General features: G+C 50.2%; 1 protein-coding gene across 50 annotated transcripts in view; it reads left to right on the forward strand.

The window, feature by feature from the left end:
• The first annotated feature begins 1,880 nt into the window (after nt 1–1,880).
• Nucleotides 1,881–16,590, forward strand: part of CELF4 (CUGBP Elav-like family member 4) — a 299,242-nt gene continuing 284,532 nt past the window's right edge. For all 50 annotated transcript variants that reach the window (XM_082354324.1, XM_082354335.1, XM_082354344.1 and 47 more), the window contains exon 1: nt 1,881–2,640. In XM_082354324.1, the coding sequence (XP_082210450.1) occupies nt 2,355–2,640 (286 nt within the window). In that variant the 5' untranslated portion in view covers nt 1,881–2,354. The remainder of the gene's footprint in view (nt 2,641–16,590) is intronic.

Genomic DNA, 16,590 nt, shown 5'->3' on the forward strand with positions numbered 1-16,590 from the left:
AGACCATCAGATAACACTGGGTAACGTAAGCCCTGAACCGAGTTATGTATCAACTACACTTAACACAGGATTCCATCAAGCAAAGGCAGGAGTATCTTAAAATGAAAGGATGAAGTTCCACAGATCTCAGAACTGTACTTGCTGTTTGGTTTGGACACTGAATCCTCGGGGAGAGGTGACCCGGGTGGGCTCGGGGCCTGGGGCAGCGGAACCTCAGGGCCTCCTCGGGCCTCCTCCCGGCGCTGTAGAGCTCGGCGTTGTGGCTGTACCAAACGAGCTTGGTCTCAGTTTTCAGGCAGCTAGGGTCTCATTCCTTTAAATAAAATTTTAAACATGATGTTGTCTAGTAACATCACGTAATCCGAGGTCAAGAAAAGAGAAACCCAAAACACCGGAAAGGGGCTGGTGGGGACCAGGACAGGGTCAAGCCAGCAGCTTTGCCCTGCAACCCGCGAGGGAGGAGGCGCGTTATTTTAATTTGCCCGGAAGCGGAGAAGAGGCTGCCCTAGAAACGCAAATGTGGTGCAGGTAAATATCATTAAAAGGGGAATCTACTCTCCCAAGCCAAGTTCACAACCAGTGTTCGCCCCCAGAGGCGGGGCTGCTTGAACCCGGCTCCCGCGCCAGCCAGCCACTCCCTCTCCCGCGCAGCCGACGTCCTGGCCCCGGCGGGCCTGATGGGGAACCTTACGGAGTCTGGGCTGGGCGGCGGGACCCTTTGCTCTCCCCGCAGACTTGACTCCCAGCCTCGCACTTTTGGAGTGGGAGGTGCTGCAAACGAAGCCCGAGGGGGCAAAGCACGCAGTAGGAGTCTGGGTCCGGCCGCAGCCCGGAGAGCGATTTGGTGGTTTTATTTCTTTGGTGGTGAATTTAGAAAAAAAAAATTTTTTTCAATTTGAACCAGTAAAGCAGACAAGGGCAAAATCAAGCCAGTCCCTCGTGCTGGCTCACCGGCCACCGCGCCCAGAACCTGCCTCCTTCCCAGCCGAGCGAGCGGGCCGAGGCGCCCGGCTCCTACCTTCCTCCCGCCAGCCGCCTGCCGGTCCAGCCGCCGCGCTTTGGGGCGGGGAGGCCGTCCGGGACGGAATACCCACCTCCAGCCTTCGCGGGCGGGCTGGGACGAGGATCGGGCCCCGAATCTCTACGCCCCGTCCCCCCCAACGCTGCCCAACCGCTCCCCAGACCCGTCCTCCCCAGGTAGCTCGGGTGGCGGTAGATGCCGTGCGGGAGGGCGAAGATTTGGGGCTGCTCTGGCAGGTTGGGGATGCGAGGAGGGAAAAAGCAGAGAAAGACAGAGAGAGCGCGCGCGAGATAGAGCTCTTGTCTACAGATTTATCCACATAATATATATTTATGTAGCATTTTTTCTCTCGACACTGATCAATGCGCACTCGGATCGCTGGGCGGACTTCCTCCAAGCCGGCTCGCTTTTTCAAGTCTAAATAAAGGGAACCAGATGGGAGAAAAAAAGCGCCCATTCCACCTTCGCCGCCGCCCCGCCCGCCATCCCTGCCTTTGCTTCGCCCGCCTGGCGCTCTAATAGAGCGCAGCTCAGGGCATAACGCCCCCCTACATACCCACACGAAAATGAAAATCAATGTTTTTTTAAAAAAAACAAAAACTTGCACCTGCTGCTATTACAAAAAGAACCCCCAAAAGGCAAAGAGGAAGCAGCAGCCCCGTTCCTAACTGGCACCCGCTCCCCGCGGCCGCCGGGCCCGGAATCTCAGCGCCTCCCGAAGAGCCATGCGCCTGGCGCTATTTATAGCCGGGGGCCGTCTCGGACTGTACCACCGCTGCTCGCCGGGGCCGCCGAAGGGGGAGGCGCGGCGGGGCCGGCGCCGCCCCACGCCACCCTGCTCCCGGCCGCCGCCCGCCGCCGCGCTGAGCCCCCCCGCCTAAATCTTGCCCTCCCGGCCCCGCGCCCCCCTCTTCCGCGCGCGCACACTCGCCGCCCCCACCCCTGGTCTGACTGGGAACTTGAACCGGTCCAGCCTGTTTAAACGCAAAGGACAGAGATCCTGTCTGTTCAATGTAAAAAAAAAAAAAAAAAAAAAAAAAATCTGATCAGACCGAAAGAGAGAGAGAGAGAGAGAGGGAGAGAGGGAGAGAGAGAGAAGAGAGGGAGGGAGAGAGGGGGGGGGGAGAGGAGAGAGAGCGCGAGCGCGAGCGAGCGAGAGAAGAGAGGAGAAAGAGAGAGCAGAGAGCGAGAGGAGAGCGAGGTGTAGAGAAACCGAGGGGGAGAGAACCCGAGTGTGTGTATGCGTGTGCGTGTGTGAGCGCGAGCGAGCTTGCGAGGGAGAGGAGAGAGAGAGTGCGAGCAAGAAAGAATAAAAGGAAAGAAGATTTTCTCTATGTATATAAAGATGGCCACGTTAGCAAACGGACAGGCTGACAACGCGAGCCTCAGTACCAACGGGCTCGGCAGCAGCCCGGGCAGCGCCGGGCATATGAACGGATTAAGCCACAGCCCGGGGAACCCGTCGACCATTCCCATGAAGGACCACGATGCCATCAAGCTGTTCATTGGGCAGATCCCCCGCAACCTGGATGAGAAGGACCTCAAGCCCCTCTTCGAGGAGTTCGGCAAGATCTACGAGCTTACGGTTCTGAAGGACAGGTTCACAGGCATGCACAAAGGTGAGTGCACCTTTCGTTCCCAACTTTGCCGGTGAGAAGGAGCGGGCGGGCGGGCCGATCGGCCGGCGACGAACGAGCGAGCGGGAGACGGCGCGAGAGGGAGCCTCGGGCGGACGCCGAGGAGGGAGGCGCTCAGGCAGCAGAGACCGGGACTGGGGTGCGTGGGGAGCTGTTCGCCGGGGCAAGGCTGGGTTTTGGGCAAAAAGCTGACAGATGCGGTTTCGTGGGGAGAGAAGCAGGAGCAGGAGAAGAAGAGAGAGAGAGAGAGAGGATCGAGGGGAAACGGGGCTTGGATTTTTGGGTACAGCGACTTGAAAGATTGGGATGGGGACGTCTGCACCGGCCGAGCCCGGGACGCTGAGCAGACTGGCGGGCTCTCAGCCGGCCGGGGACCAAGGGTGCTGTCCATCGCCGTGGTGCTGAAATACTAAGCGGAGATGGTTTTCTCCTTCTCCGCTTGGGGCCAGAGTAGCAGGAGCGCAGCCGTCTAAAAAGAAGAGAGGTGACAAATTCAAAGATATATTTTTATTTCGCTATCAATTTAACAGTAAACTCTCCCTGTTGAGCTGTGTGCCTGAATAATCCGGTTGTGGTGCGAGTGGTGGAGGAGGGGGTGGGGGGGTGTTAGTTGTTTGAAGGAAAGGGGGACAAAACCTAAGGTAAGAATTAGCAAAGAACCAGCCATCCCCTGGGTGGAGTGGGGGGGTCAGGGAAGCCTGGATGATCCCTTCCTCCAGAAAGCAGGGCTTCCAGAAAAAAAAATCTGTGTGTGAAAGATATGCATTTTGGAGGGTGTATCCTAAATTATCCCAAACTCACCATGCAGAGAGGTTTATAGTACATCGTTTCTTTCCCTTGAAGCAATCATTACTAGTGAGTGCTTGGAGGAGGGGGAAACAGAATGATCAAAGAATTAAAACCCAGCAACTTTTTAGGAAAGTGGTCATGGGAATTGTCTGCAACCTGCCTGTTTTCTCCTTGTTTTATTATCTTTAAGGCAGAGCCCCAAACGTGTTCAGTTGTAGAACGTGTGTGGGTGGCTGGTGGGTGACGAAATTAGCCCAGTGCTTGCTCCCTAACAGTAATGTATAGGATGTGCAGCGGGAATTAATCGGGGCTGGAGCTGTGTAGGCAAGTTAAATGCTTTCTGAGAGAGATTGATCGTCAGTCAGAGAAGGAACACTGGGCTAAGGAAGTTGTAAGGGATGTGTATGGACGTTCCGTTTTTAATAAACAGTAGTGTGGAGAGCTGCTGAAGATGCTGTGTTAGAGCTGGTGGTTTTAAAGATGAAAACACACACACGCACATGCACACCTACCCACACACAGAGGGCAGCCTCATCCTTGGCCACAAATGGGCTATGAACAGAGCTGATCCTCCGGCACATTAGGTGCAGAGCGCAGAGCTGTCTGGTTCTCTAAGCAGCAGTGGTTTTCACTATCACAGCCTCCCTCCTTCTTCAGCCCTCCCTTCATGCGAATACTAAGCAGAGCTCCGAACTCTTCATAGTTGGAGTCCCAGAGAGCAGTTTTTATTGGCTTTAGCATCTTCCAGCTTGCCTGCTGAGGAGTAAATCTTAAAGTTAATGGCATGTTGAGTAGCACAAAAACATAGCAGAATGGAAATATACTGGGTTTGCTGGAGTGGGGTGAGGGTGGGAGCTGTAATGGAGAGAGAAACCAACCTTTATTCAATATGGAGAAAATGTCTGTTCAGAAGAGAAACTGGAAAGGTGGAATGGGGAGGCAGTCTTCGAAATAATATCTGTTTCCCCCTTTTTCACCCTCCTTCTCAAGTCAACCATATCTCTGTAGTTTTTCCCTTTCCAATCAAGCTCCCTAGAAGCTAATCAAGGTTTGTATTAAACCTTTGTCATTTTAATATGTCCCCAGATTTTAAAATAGCAATAATGAAAATTAAAAAGGAGAGGTAGGGAAATACTTTGCCCATCTTAATGATAGGTTCTTGTGGGGATTTGAGATTTTAAAGTTTAAAAAAATCAGAATCCACTAGAGGCAAAAAGACAGCTGTGAAGAACTGAGCTTCCTATGAGATCTGGGTTGGAGGACTTTATTTGCTTCTTTATTCCAAATGAAGATAATCTTAAACAATATTCCTTGGTTTCTTCTCACGACCCCTTGCTAGTATCATCACTCTGTTTCTGATGTTTTGGGGGCTCCCTTTTACTATAGCAAAGATGTAGAATTATCATCATTTGCATCAGCAAGGTAGAGAAGGTTAAGATATAGTTGCATCATATGTATCATATCATATATATACATACACATATCTGGCCAGGATTCCTATGACAAGCAAAACTTCATTTTCTAAATAATTCCTCCTCTAAACTGGCTCAGTCAGGGGCAGACAGGCCCGTTGGCTTTGGAATGCTGGGTGCTTCATTGTCGAAGCTCACCCTTCAGAGCCTGAGCATATATTTTTTCCTATGAAACTTCCTGCCTCTCCATCCCTCAGATTTTTATAGGCAAGGTTGGCCCACAATGTCCCTAACAGTGCTTGGAAGCTCTGAGAGAGCTGAATAAATGAGACAGTTTCCGAGGCCTGGTTTATTCAGTCCTAGAAGAGTTTGAACTCCTCCTTCAGTGATACAGACTGATTTATTAGCTAATCCTGATAAAATAAGCTTCCGGCCACCTTAAAAAAATTACTTGCTTGCCATTGGTGATTAATTACTGTTAAGTCAAAAGCATGATGAGGCTTGAAGAATGAGGGTTGCATTTGGCTTCTAGATTTCCCCCAAGTCTAAATTATAACATGAGGCTAGCGATAGAAACGTGCCTTTGTTAAGCCTGGTTTCAGGGTATATTTGTGGCTTTTTCTTTCCCCTTCTTGAATTTCTAACTTCTAATGAATCATACTGGGATAAAATTGAGAGACATGACAGGATACTGGCCTTCATTGTGGATGGAATATGTATGCTATTGGTTAAAAGAAGAAGAAGAAAAAAAATAAGTAAAAATTAAATTAAGTACATGAGATTTCAGGTGGGTATCCATTTGTTGGCCACCTGCCATTTCTGGTAACTAAAGAAGGAAAGAGTTCTAAGGGTTAATGGAATACCTGCCATGCGTAGAGTGAACCTTAAAAGGCAATTACTCCAGTCAAATTGGGAGTCTGGAGGAGGGAGTAGGTGTGTGTTGTGGAGCAAACCCAGCCGTATCCGAGGAAGGCTGTTGGGTTGGGGAGGCAGCAAATAGCAGTTGTGGACTGGGGTGATTACCGTAAAGGTAAATTCACCCCCTGGAGACCAGAAGGCAAATGGGCAGAGGGAGATCTGGGTGCTAGGCAGAGAGAGAAAGAAAGGAAAAAGCCCAGAACAATTTGAAGAAACAACACCTAAGGAAGAAAACCCAGTTTAATGCAAACTCTCCCGGCTAACTCAGAGTCTCCTTTTCTCCCCCATTAGAAGCACTTCGAGAAAGATTGTTTTTCCAGGCTCCAAAGAAAAAGACACTGTGCTATTGATTAAAGAAGAGAGAGGCAAACTCCCAGGGTGTCAGCAGAAGTGAACTGAGGACGAATTTTGCCCCTTCTTATAGAATTTTTCTCCCTTGGAGAAGGAAACAGGTCATCCACTAGTCTAATTCTTCCCTTCTCTCACTTTTTATTTATTTCTATTTTATTCCTTGTATTTCCTGGAAAACAAAGGCAGTGACTGAAAATACATACACACACACACAGAGTCATGACTGCTAACACACACACACATACACAGTTAGTGGATCACACATGAACAAGCCACAATCCATTCATAACTTTGGTCTTATCTAGCAGGATAGGAGGCAGCAAAGACTGAGTTACTGGGAGACATAAAGACTAGTGCTCTCTGGATAGCCATATTATAATGCATTATCTTTGAAGTCATTTAAGTCCAATTTAAGTGGTATTTAGTATAATATTTATGAATTAATGTGATCTAAGCATAGGGCTGTCCCCAAAGGTTTAAACAGCCTTTACTACTGATATGTGCTTGTTCCCGGAGCCTGTGATGCATTTTAATCTAAACAGCTAAGTCCTCATCACAGTCCCTCTTGTTAACCAGTCAGAACAGATCTGTGGCCTGGATAACCTCTCTGCATTGAGATTTTCCCCTGCTGCATGGAGGAAAATCTACTCTAGTGGCAGCCTGGGGGCTCCCAACCCAGGAGCCACAGCTTCAGGGACTTCGGCCCCTCATACTTTCATACTACATCCAGAGGGAGGGTGGGGACAGAGTAATGGAACCTTCTGTGCATTGAGCTCTGAAGAGTATATCATTTTGAAATATACTCATCATCAGATGCACAACCTCTCATTTCAACGGTATCTGAGTAGTAAATTCCTCAAGCCCCTTGATTTGGGGTACAGCTGGGAGAAGGGGAAAGGGCAAGGGTTATGATTGTTTGGGTGATTTGTGACCATCTTCATAAAATTATGTCTGGTATTTTTGTGTAAGAGGTAACAATTCTCAAAATATCAAGTTTCTGCCACTTGACTTTAGCTGAAAGAGCTCATTGGGTTTTTTTGTTTTTTTGTCTTTTTTTTTTTTCCCTGAGATAGGTGAATTAAAGCTAGTGAGGTTCTATCTGATTTCTGTTTTCAAATGAGTCTAAGACACAGGGAAGCTGAAGTATCAGCATGGGCATCAGCTCAAGTAAGATGAACTTTTAAAAACTACTTCGAAAAATAAAAATTCAATTCTGTCCAGGGATAAACACTAGCAGAATGGCTGGACACACACCTATAGCTTTTAAAAGAAAGATTTGCCTTGTGAGACAGAGATGTGGAAAATGAGATAGCTATAATAAGAAGAAAAACATTTAAAAATAAGTTTCACTAAAGAAAATTAGCAATAATAATTGTTGCAAAGTTAAAATAAACCTAAACAACTGCCCCCATTAAAAAAAAAAAAAAAAAAAAACTCCAAATTCCAGATGTTGATAAGTATTCTATTTAGGAGCAAAGAAAAAAACTATTGGGAAATGATTAGTTTATTTAAGACGCTGGTGGTTATTTGCTGGTTGTGCATGGTTTCATTTATCTTTTAAACAGACTTCCCGAGAATCGACACACACATACACACACACACCACACACAGAGGTAAATTAATATGCACATGTGCACGTATATGCATCCATGTGCAAGCATGACTAAGCGCATCCCACACATATGGGAACCAGGGCTGGCCTAGATTTTACTGCAATTCAACAGGGAGATGTTAACACTCGTTCTCCGCCACCCTGCCCCACTCAGCTTTAATGGGGAATTCTAGATTGGGTTGAAAGAACCCCCTTGGCATACTTTCACTCTCTCCACCTGCTCCAGTTGGCTGATGTTTGTGACTTCTCAAACAAAAAAACAAAATAAAACAAAAAGAAAAGCTTTTCTTGAATGAAGTCATAGCTTAAAAACAACCCAAAAGAAAACAATTACAAAAATGTATGCCATAGATATGCAAACGTCCCCTCAGTTCATGCGTATGTAAAGCTGATTGCTGGGGGACTTTCCTGATACCCAGTGATCTCACCACTCTCCGGTGACTCGAGCAAAGGCCATCGCTGTCATTATTATTATTATCATCGTCATCCTCATTATTATAATTTATAGACCAGGATGGGAGAGGAGCTTCTGAGTGATGCCTGAGGAGATATCCAAAACACCCACTCTTTGGTTGAGAAAAGAGCTGGTCTCACTTGCCTCTGATGGATTTAGGAAAAATACTGCACAACTCACACCTTCCAAGTCACCAGAGGGTGGTCAGTTTCCAAACTGACCCAGGAATGGATCTCAGTATAGAAGATTTGGAATGAGTACTCTGTAGAGGAGAGGAAGATGCAGTAGAGAATGAGGCCCAACATCGTAGGCAGAAAAAAGGAAAACCGAAAGTTGGAAGGCCAAAATGCCAGCCGGAAGCTGGGATCACTGGTTGACAGTGGCTGAAACTGCAGCAGCTTCTGAACTTGGAAGGGAAATCCCATGTGACATGCTGAGAGAAGAGCTCGAGGGTGTGAAAATCTGTGTGTGTCTCTGGGTACTGGAGGGTAGGGGGAGGGAAGATGCTGCAGCCTGCGTGGGTGTTGGTGTGAGTGCATGCATGCGTGTGTGTGTGTGTGTGTGTGTGTGTGTGTGTGTGTGTGTGTGTGCAGGGAAGACATGACAAATTCAAGTATCGTGGAGATGATGTTAGGGGTAGTTTCATCTTGCAAGGCTATACGTGTGATCAGGGAGATGGTTGATGGAGAAAAGAGGAGAATGACGCTGTCCTTGTGATTATGTACACGCTCCACCTCGGAACTCGCGGCTTGGATTTGTCAATGATCTAAGTTCCAGTGCGGAGGCGTGCTCTTGTTCATCTGCCTGAGAGCCCCACTCAGAAGTCCAGGTTGGGGAGAGGGTTCATCTCCCCCCACGCATCACTCTTCAAAGGCTTGCCCACTTCTGCTCACCTATTGACTCATTTTAGAAATGACCTTCCATCCAAGATCTGAGTGGCCAGCCCCAGAGCCCAGCTCTCTGCAGAGATCATTCCCTCCACTCACTGCGTTCCCTACCCCACCTGCTGCCACTTGGCGTCCCTGTCCAACTTTTCTTTTGTAGTGCTTTCACACACACACACACATACACACACATACACACACAGGGGAGTTGACCAAGTCAGTCCAGCTAGGCCCTGGCAAGCAAAAGGCTGCATTAGCCTGAATGCACACAAGGGTGGCAGGGACCTGGTGGCCCGCCTTTTGGGCTCTCTACAAGGAAATCACATCCTCTTCCTTTACTTTCACCTTTTCTGCAGCCCCTCAAATACACATGAATCACAGAAAGCATCTAATTCTGCCCAAATAGCCTAGGGAAGGGGAACAGAGCCCCCAGCTTAGTAGGAGCCCTTTTATCATGCTCTTCCACCTCCCTCTTTTCTTTTTTCTCCTTACTATTTAAGATGCCCTCGAAAACCCACCATAGGTCTGAAGAGAAAGATACATGTTCCACTTGGCAACGTGAGGGTATGGTTAAAGATGCCAGGGCAAGAGGGCAATGACGGGGTAGAAACGGTGGCAGAGGAATTCCCAGAGTTGATGTGCTTGCCCTAAGGGCTTCCTCCATCTCCACTCATCCAGTTTCCAGTGGCCCCTGGATGGGTATAAAGCCAAAGCCACAGCTCTGCCCACAGAAACCAACAAAGCAGCCAGGTGGGCAGCCCCAGGGTAATTGCCCTCCTTTCTGTGTCCCTCCGGGAGCAGAAGGGGATGTGTTCAGGACCAAGGAGTCACAGGGCTGCTCCGCTTCCACTCGCTCCACCTTTGGTTTCCCTTATCCTCCCTTGTATCTCCCCTCCAGCATAAGCTGACTGACACTCAAACAAAGCAATTCCCAGCAGCTCAGCTCAGGAACAAATCCTACGTGGCCATCTGCAAGATGTAAATAAATGGGTGCCCTCGTGGAGACAGACATAGTTCTGGTTCCGTGAGGATGGAACAGCCAAAAATATTGATCAAAGCTCAGGAAAGAAAAAAAATTGATAATGAGCTGGCCTCCAACAAGAGTTTAAGTGACGGAGACTTCTGAAGGCCGGCTCTGGACAGCGCATAAACTGACCACGATGTTACTTTATTGCAATACACTCTGCTTTAATTAATTAATCACCTTTGTTAAGAGCTGCTCCAGATCAAAGGTTTCTGAATACTTCGCAGATCTTACTAACAAAGCCCCCATGCATTAGGCTATCCTACTGCTCACGGTGAGGCAAGCAACCTTCCTTCCCATTTTCTTTCCTCTTAGCTGTGGCTTCTTCCTCTCTGTTAATGATGAATGGATCTTACCGCACAGCCGCTCTGTCCTAGGATGGGGATGGTGAGGGGTGTTGCCCGCTGAGGGCATGGGGCTTCCTCTCAGCAGCTGTTTCTAAAATTACACGACTAAGACTTGGTTCACCTTCAAATCTATCTGGCTGAAATGGGGAGTGTCAATAGAATAAAAACAGAGCTCATGGAAATGCAAGAGATGTGTGTATGTGTGTATGTGTGTGTGTGTGGGTGTTTTTGTGTGTAGGCACGTGCACAAGCAAGTATGTGCACATCCACATAAATATTATGGGATCGATACATTTCACATCCACTGCCCATACCTCTTAACTTCTCCCTCCTGTCTCTTGAGCACCTGTGCTACTGTCGTATTTCACTCTGAGAAATGCTCGGAGCTGAAGCGTGCATAGATGATGCTATATTGAACCAAGCCATTGTTTGGATTCGGTTACGGAGTCCGGGTGCGTGTTGAAGGATGGTCCTCGCCTGGCATAGGTGGTGCCTAAAGAATCTACTTCTCAAGATATGACAGGAACCTCACTCTCCAGAGTCCCCAAAACCTACAAACTGACAGGTGACTTACTTGAAAGCAACCCTTGGAGTCATTCTAGGCAGATTTGAATGCCATACGTGGCTGTTTGTTCATTATTCTAATTTAATGATGCAGTCACACCTAATTAATCCATGTCTGGTTTATTCATACACTAAGTCTGAGGATCCAAAAGATCTCTCTAGCTAGCTGGCTTCCCTTTACAGGGGCGAGTGAGGGGGCTCCCCCGACAAGCGAGGGCGTCCGGGTCCAAACAGGAACGGATCACCGTAGACAGATTTGATGAAGGCACTGTCCCTGACACCACTGTCCAGCCACGAAGGAATGACAGCAATTACAGAGATGACAGCAATCAGAGACTAGCGATGAGATCTGTGTGTCTGTGTGCACACACGTGAGCACACAATGCGTGCATTCTACCAGGGCAACCTTCAAATAGGCAACGGGCCACACCCCCAGTGTGTACAAAACAACAAGGCCTTATGGACTGTCAAGCATTCCTATGACTGGGAGTTTCAGTGCAGAAGGTTGTGAGGCTGAGCTGAGTCAAACTCCCCTCTCTGGCCTGGAGAAAGCCGAATGCATTGCTGCCACTGCACACATAAAGAGACTGAGGCTGGGAGCAGCAAAGTCCAGTCTGCAGCGTGGCCCTCAGCGGACCTCCCCATAGCTGCTTCTGGCCATACTGCTCCCAGTGAGTGCTGCCTCTTGCCTGGCAGGTACATTGAGAGAACAAGGCATCAACCTAATAATATCCTTATAAAGCCAAGCCTCCTGTGCTAGTCCTAGGAGACAAGAGGCATCCAAAGATCAAACACCACATCACAGTGTATTTGTAAGCACTCTCTGATACGGCTACCTCCCTATAATGCTCTAATTGACTATTTGATCAGCTCTAAAAGGCCCGGTGTTCAAGACAGACTCACACACATTCACACACTCACACAAATACACTCACCACACAAGCACACGCATGCAGTCTCTCTCTTGCACATGGCACTGTACCCACACCAGTTCATCCAACAAAGGTAGATTTGCGCAGGAGATGCTTGAAGGTGAGTGAAATCACACACCTAAGATCATACATGCCCTTCCAGTAATGGGCTTATCAATAGCTCTTAAAGAAATGTGACAGCCAGCCCAGAGTCATTCAGTTGTATGGACAAAGGTCAGCATATAGATATCCATTATTAATAATATCAATATCTTGGTTGACCAATATAACCAGAAACTGTATCATGTCGCTGCTGATGGGCAAGGCTAGGAGGACTCCTCTGCAATAGCAGGAAATTATGCCCATGTAAAATTAATCATATTGACTGGTTCTAAGAATATATGGAGAGGTGAAGATATTGAGAGCTCTTGCCGTGGTGGGAAAGGGGGACCTTGTTCCCAGAGGCTCCCTGGTCTTGAACCCTTGGAAAGTGCCCAGGAAGGAAGTGTCTACCAGGGCAACCTTCAAATAGGCAAGAGGCCACAGTCCTCAGTGTGTACAAAACAACAAGGCCTTATGGAGTGTCAAGCATTCCTATGATTGGGAGTTTCAGTGCAGAAGGTTGTGAGGCTGAGCTGAGTCAAACTCCCCTCTCTGGCCTGGAGAAAACCGAATGCATTGCTGCCACTGCACACATAAAGAGACTGAGGTTGGGAGCAGCAAAGTCCAGTCTTCAGCGTGGCCCTCAGCGGACCTCCCCATAGCTGCTTCTGGCCATACTGCTCCCAGTGAGTGCTGCCTCTTGCCTGGCAGGTACACCGAAAAGAACGCTTTCCCTCATCCGGCCTCTGCTTTCCAGTGGGGTGAGGTAGAGGAGAGGTGTTCTCTGAACAGGAAAAGAAAGAAATAGGATCCCCTAACCATTATCTACCCAACATATCCACATCTTTCTGTCAAATCAATACTTGGCTTGGCTTGGTCTCACCGGATGGGGCACAGAGAGCATCCTTGCACCCGCCGTGTGAAGAGGACTACCTCTGAGGGGTGGTGTGAACCTGAAGCAGCATCCCCAGTTACATGGCTGGATACTGGCCTCGGGAGGATGTCAGTGTGCACCCTTTGCAGCTTAAAGGTCCCAGGAAGAAAGGCACCCAATCCCATCAATCATGTGACTGGGTTCTTGAGACCAGCGGAGCCAGGGTCTTGTCTTGCCAGCCTTGTTGGTCAGATTGGTATGGCCTGGACTGTAGAAGGCCACTGCTCACTCAGGCTCACCTCCAGGCACAGTGAGCAGGAAGGAAAGGGACGGCCATGTGTCCTTGGCCTTGGAATTGTTGTCTGGCATGTCCCTGGCCTCTCATGGCCTTGCCCACTGGAGCCCAGCTCAGGCTGTTCCTGGTCCTCCTTGGCCACGCTGGGCAGCAGATGATCAGGTGTTCTGAGGGAGAAGTGGACAGCAGAGACTCCAGTGGCCGAGGGCTTGGCAGAGAGAGACGGAACAGAGCTGACAATTTGGATCATTTCTCTTCTCTGTTCCCAGAGCCTGTGCAGGCAGCTGGAAGGGAGACTGCCTTAGAGGCCAGGTCCCCTGGTGGGGTGATGATGGACGATAGGAAAGGAACTGCTAAGGTGAAGGGGAGATGCCTTTGATGTAAATGAAGGAGAGGAAATGGTCCCTGTGGCTGGGGTGGGAGCACCTGGGCCTCAGCAGACAGGCCACCTGCCTCCCCCTCCTGGCCTCAGGCACACTCAGAGTCCCACCAGACACTTACACCCAGCCCTTGGGACCAAGGGCCTTGGCCAGTCTCTGTTCCCTCCCCTGTGCTAATGGCCCAGCCTTGTTAGCTGAGGCTACCTTGGACAGTTCCCAGATCTCTGGACTTGCCCACCACCCGGGCCCAGACTAGGCGTGGCCACAGAGGAGTTCGGGGAGGGCGTACCCTCCTCGCCCGCCCACAGAGCCACACCGCCTCCTCGGCCCCAAAGGCCTGGGTCTAAGGAACTCTAGGAGAACAGCCCAAAGCCCAGAGGCTAGGACCCTCCTGTAGACCCTTTCCCTACCTTAGGGAGGGGCCCCCAAACTGTGCATTTGGAGGGGCTCCCCTCTCCTCCAGAGGTCGCCTGCCCTCTGACCATGAGAGGGAGAACTTCCTACTCTCAAGCAGAGCCCCTGAAGCCGAGGCGCCGCTCCTGCCGCAGTCCTGGCTCGGGGTCCAAGCCTCTCCCGCACACCACTCCTTACCCCTACAGGACAAGGGGGGCACTCCTCTTACGCGTGGGAGCCTCATGCAGTAGTAGGCTGCGTGGGACCCTGAGCCCAAGTCTGGGGCACCAGCAAAACAGCACCAACATGAAACAAGAGAGGAGACTCAGAAAATCCAGAAAGTATGGTAGTTCAGTATGCATGTGCGTTTGGTTTCATTTCAAAAAATGAATAATTCGTGTACGGTTTAGTAGGGATTTTATTCTTCATTCCCTATGTTGCGGCACCAGAATCTTTTCCATACTTAGGGGTCTGACGTGGGTCCAACTCCAAACTGTTATATCCCTCAGCTTTTGCAAAGAACTCTCCAAATGCCCCAGAAGACACAAACGCACACTCAGCCCTGTGCCTGACAACACGGGCCTGGGTTAGTGATCATTTGGCACACCTGCCACCCAGGTCCAGCTGAGACCCCAGGGCACCAGCTCTAGGGCACCAGAGTTCCGTGGGCCATCGGAGTGAGAGGCACAGAGCAGGAGAGCCACCACTGGCTTATTTCCAGGCTTCATTTTCTCTTGCAGTTTTTAAAACTCTTTTTCTTGAAAACTGAGACCTCCGCTTTGCTCTCATCTTGATTATTTCAATAAGTAAATTATTAGATTTATTTTAGAGTCAATTCTGTTGTTATTGTGTTGGGCAGGTTTGAAAATCCACTGGAATGAGAAGTAAAGGGTGAGACCTGGGGCTGGAAGGGACAAGGCAGCCAAACAGGTCCCCAGAGAGAGGAGAGGAATGCAGATAACCGGGCGGGCGGTGTCTCGGCGGGGAAAGCGTGCCCGAAGGCGGCGGTGAGTGGACTCCACAGACCAGGTCACAGTGGCAGGCCGCTGGACGGGAGGAGAGAGACAGGAGCAGACGCCCAGGTGGGGGCCACAGAGCTGGAGCTGGGGGCGCCAGACTCCTGCTCCCTTCTATGTGAGACCCCCGCTCTGTGGCTCACACTGTCTCCAAAGCCTTGGTTTGTTTCTCCTGAGTTTCTCAAGTTTCTCAGCAAAACATTAACCCTGAGTGTTCTGACTTACGTCAGCTGAGCGAGGCTGGTCCACAGCAGAGGCCACAGAGCCGGGAGGAGAGGGTCCGCCAAGTCTGGCAGAGGCAGGAGAATCCGGCTGGGGCAAGGGCAGGGGAGTCATCGACCCAGCTGCAGTCTGCATCTAAGGCACACCAGCCCCATGCGGAGAGCAGGGTCCCATGCCTACCCCCACGGGGCAGGGCAGCCTTCTGCAAAGCAGAGAGCAAGTGCAGCATTCCTATCTGATGGGGGAGACCCTCAGGGAAGACCAGGGTGGGGTGGGGCACAAACACACCTCCCTCAAGAAGGCAGATTCCTGTGTGACTCAGGTGCCCTGAGGGTCACGTTCTCTCCTCGGAAGGTGGGAACCCACCATCACCACCGAGAATAACTGGGTGTGCTAGGAAGCAGCAAACCCACAAATGTAAGACTACCCAATGCGAATGTCCTGTGTGGGGAATGAAGGACCCTCCCCGCAAAGAGGAGTAATCAGATAGGGGTACCAGCTTCCGGCCCAAGGGGCTTGGCCCCAGGCTCCCAGGTAGAGAGGGTGGCAGAAGCCCGGCTGGGACATGGGAACAAGGCAGAGCAGAGCAGATCCCAGAGGCCAGCTTGCTGCCGACCTGCTTGTTTTGTTTCGTTTTGTTCCATTATGTTTCGTTTTTGTCCCACTGCAGTAAAGTCTCGTTCTCAGGCTGGTGGATAAAGGAATTTCTCACTTTGAATAAATCTCGACCTACCACCGGCCCGGCTGAGAGAGAAGAGTTGGGGGCAGGGGTAGGTGGGTGGGTTGCAGATATGTCTGAGGAAGGTGGTGACACACATAGGACCTGCAAGGACAGGCCTCACCTTCTTTGGGGCTGCAGTGTCCTTCAGCTGTCCGAATGGCAGCCCACTTGGGCTGAGAAATTACTCATGGAATATTTCAACCCGTGCCCATGTTCCCCGTCACCTAGTCAGGCATCCAGACTGTCCCCAAAGCTTACTCAGCTGAACATCCCGAGCAGTAAACTGGGGGTTTCTAGAAGTGGAAATCTCCCCCGGCCCTCTGCCCTTCCTCTGTGCTGGCCCCCAGTTCAGGAGTGGCTGCAGGAAGCCAGGCAGTGGGTAAAGCCCGGAACAGCATTTCCTGGGGTGACACTGGTCTTGTGGCTGGAAGAATCTTGGCAGATCCCAGGAAGAACCACTCCCAATGTGGACAGCACACCCGGGCAAGGGTGCCAGGCTCCCTGGGCAGCCTATTTACTGCATGGGAGCAATTGGGGTGCTTCCTCCATCTCTGGGAGAGAAACCCAGCCCAGAGGAGCAGGAAGAGATGAGGTGACCCTTAGGGCCCCGAACACAGGAGTGTTTGTGGCCGACTCTTTAGGGGAAGGAAAACTCCCCTCGTT

The sequence above is a fragment of the Balaenoptera borealis genome, assembly GCF_965194805.1.
Source record: "Balaenoptera borealis genome assembly, chromosome: 14".
Taxonomy (NCBI): Eukaryota; Metazoa; Chordata; class Mammalia; order Artiodactyla; family Balaenopteridae; genus Balaenoptera; species Balaenoptera borealis.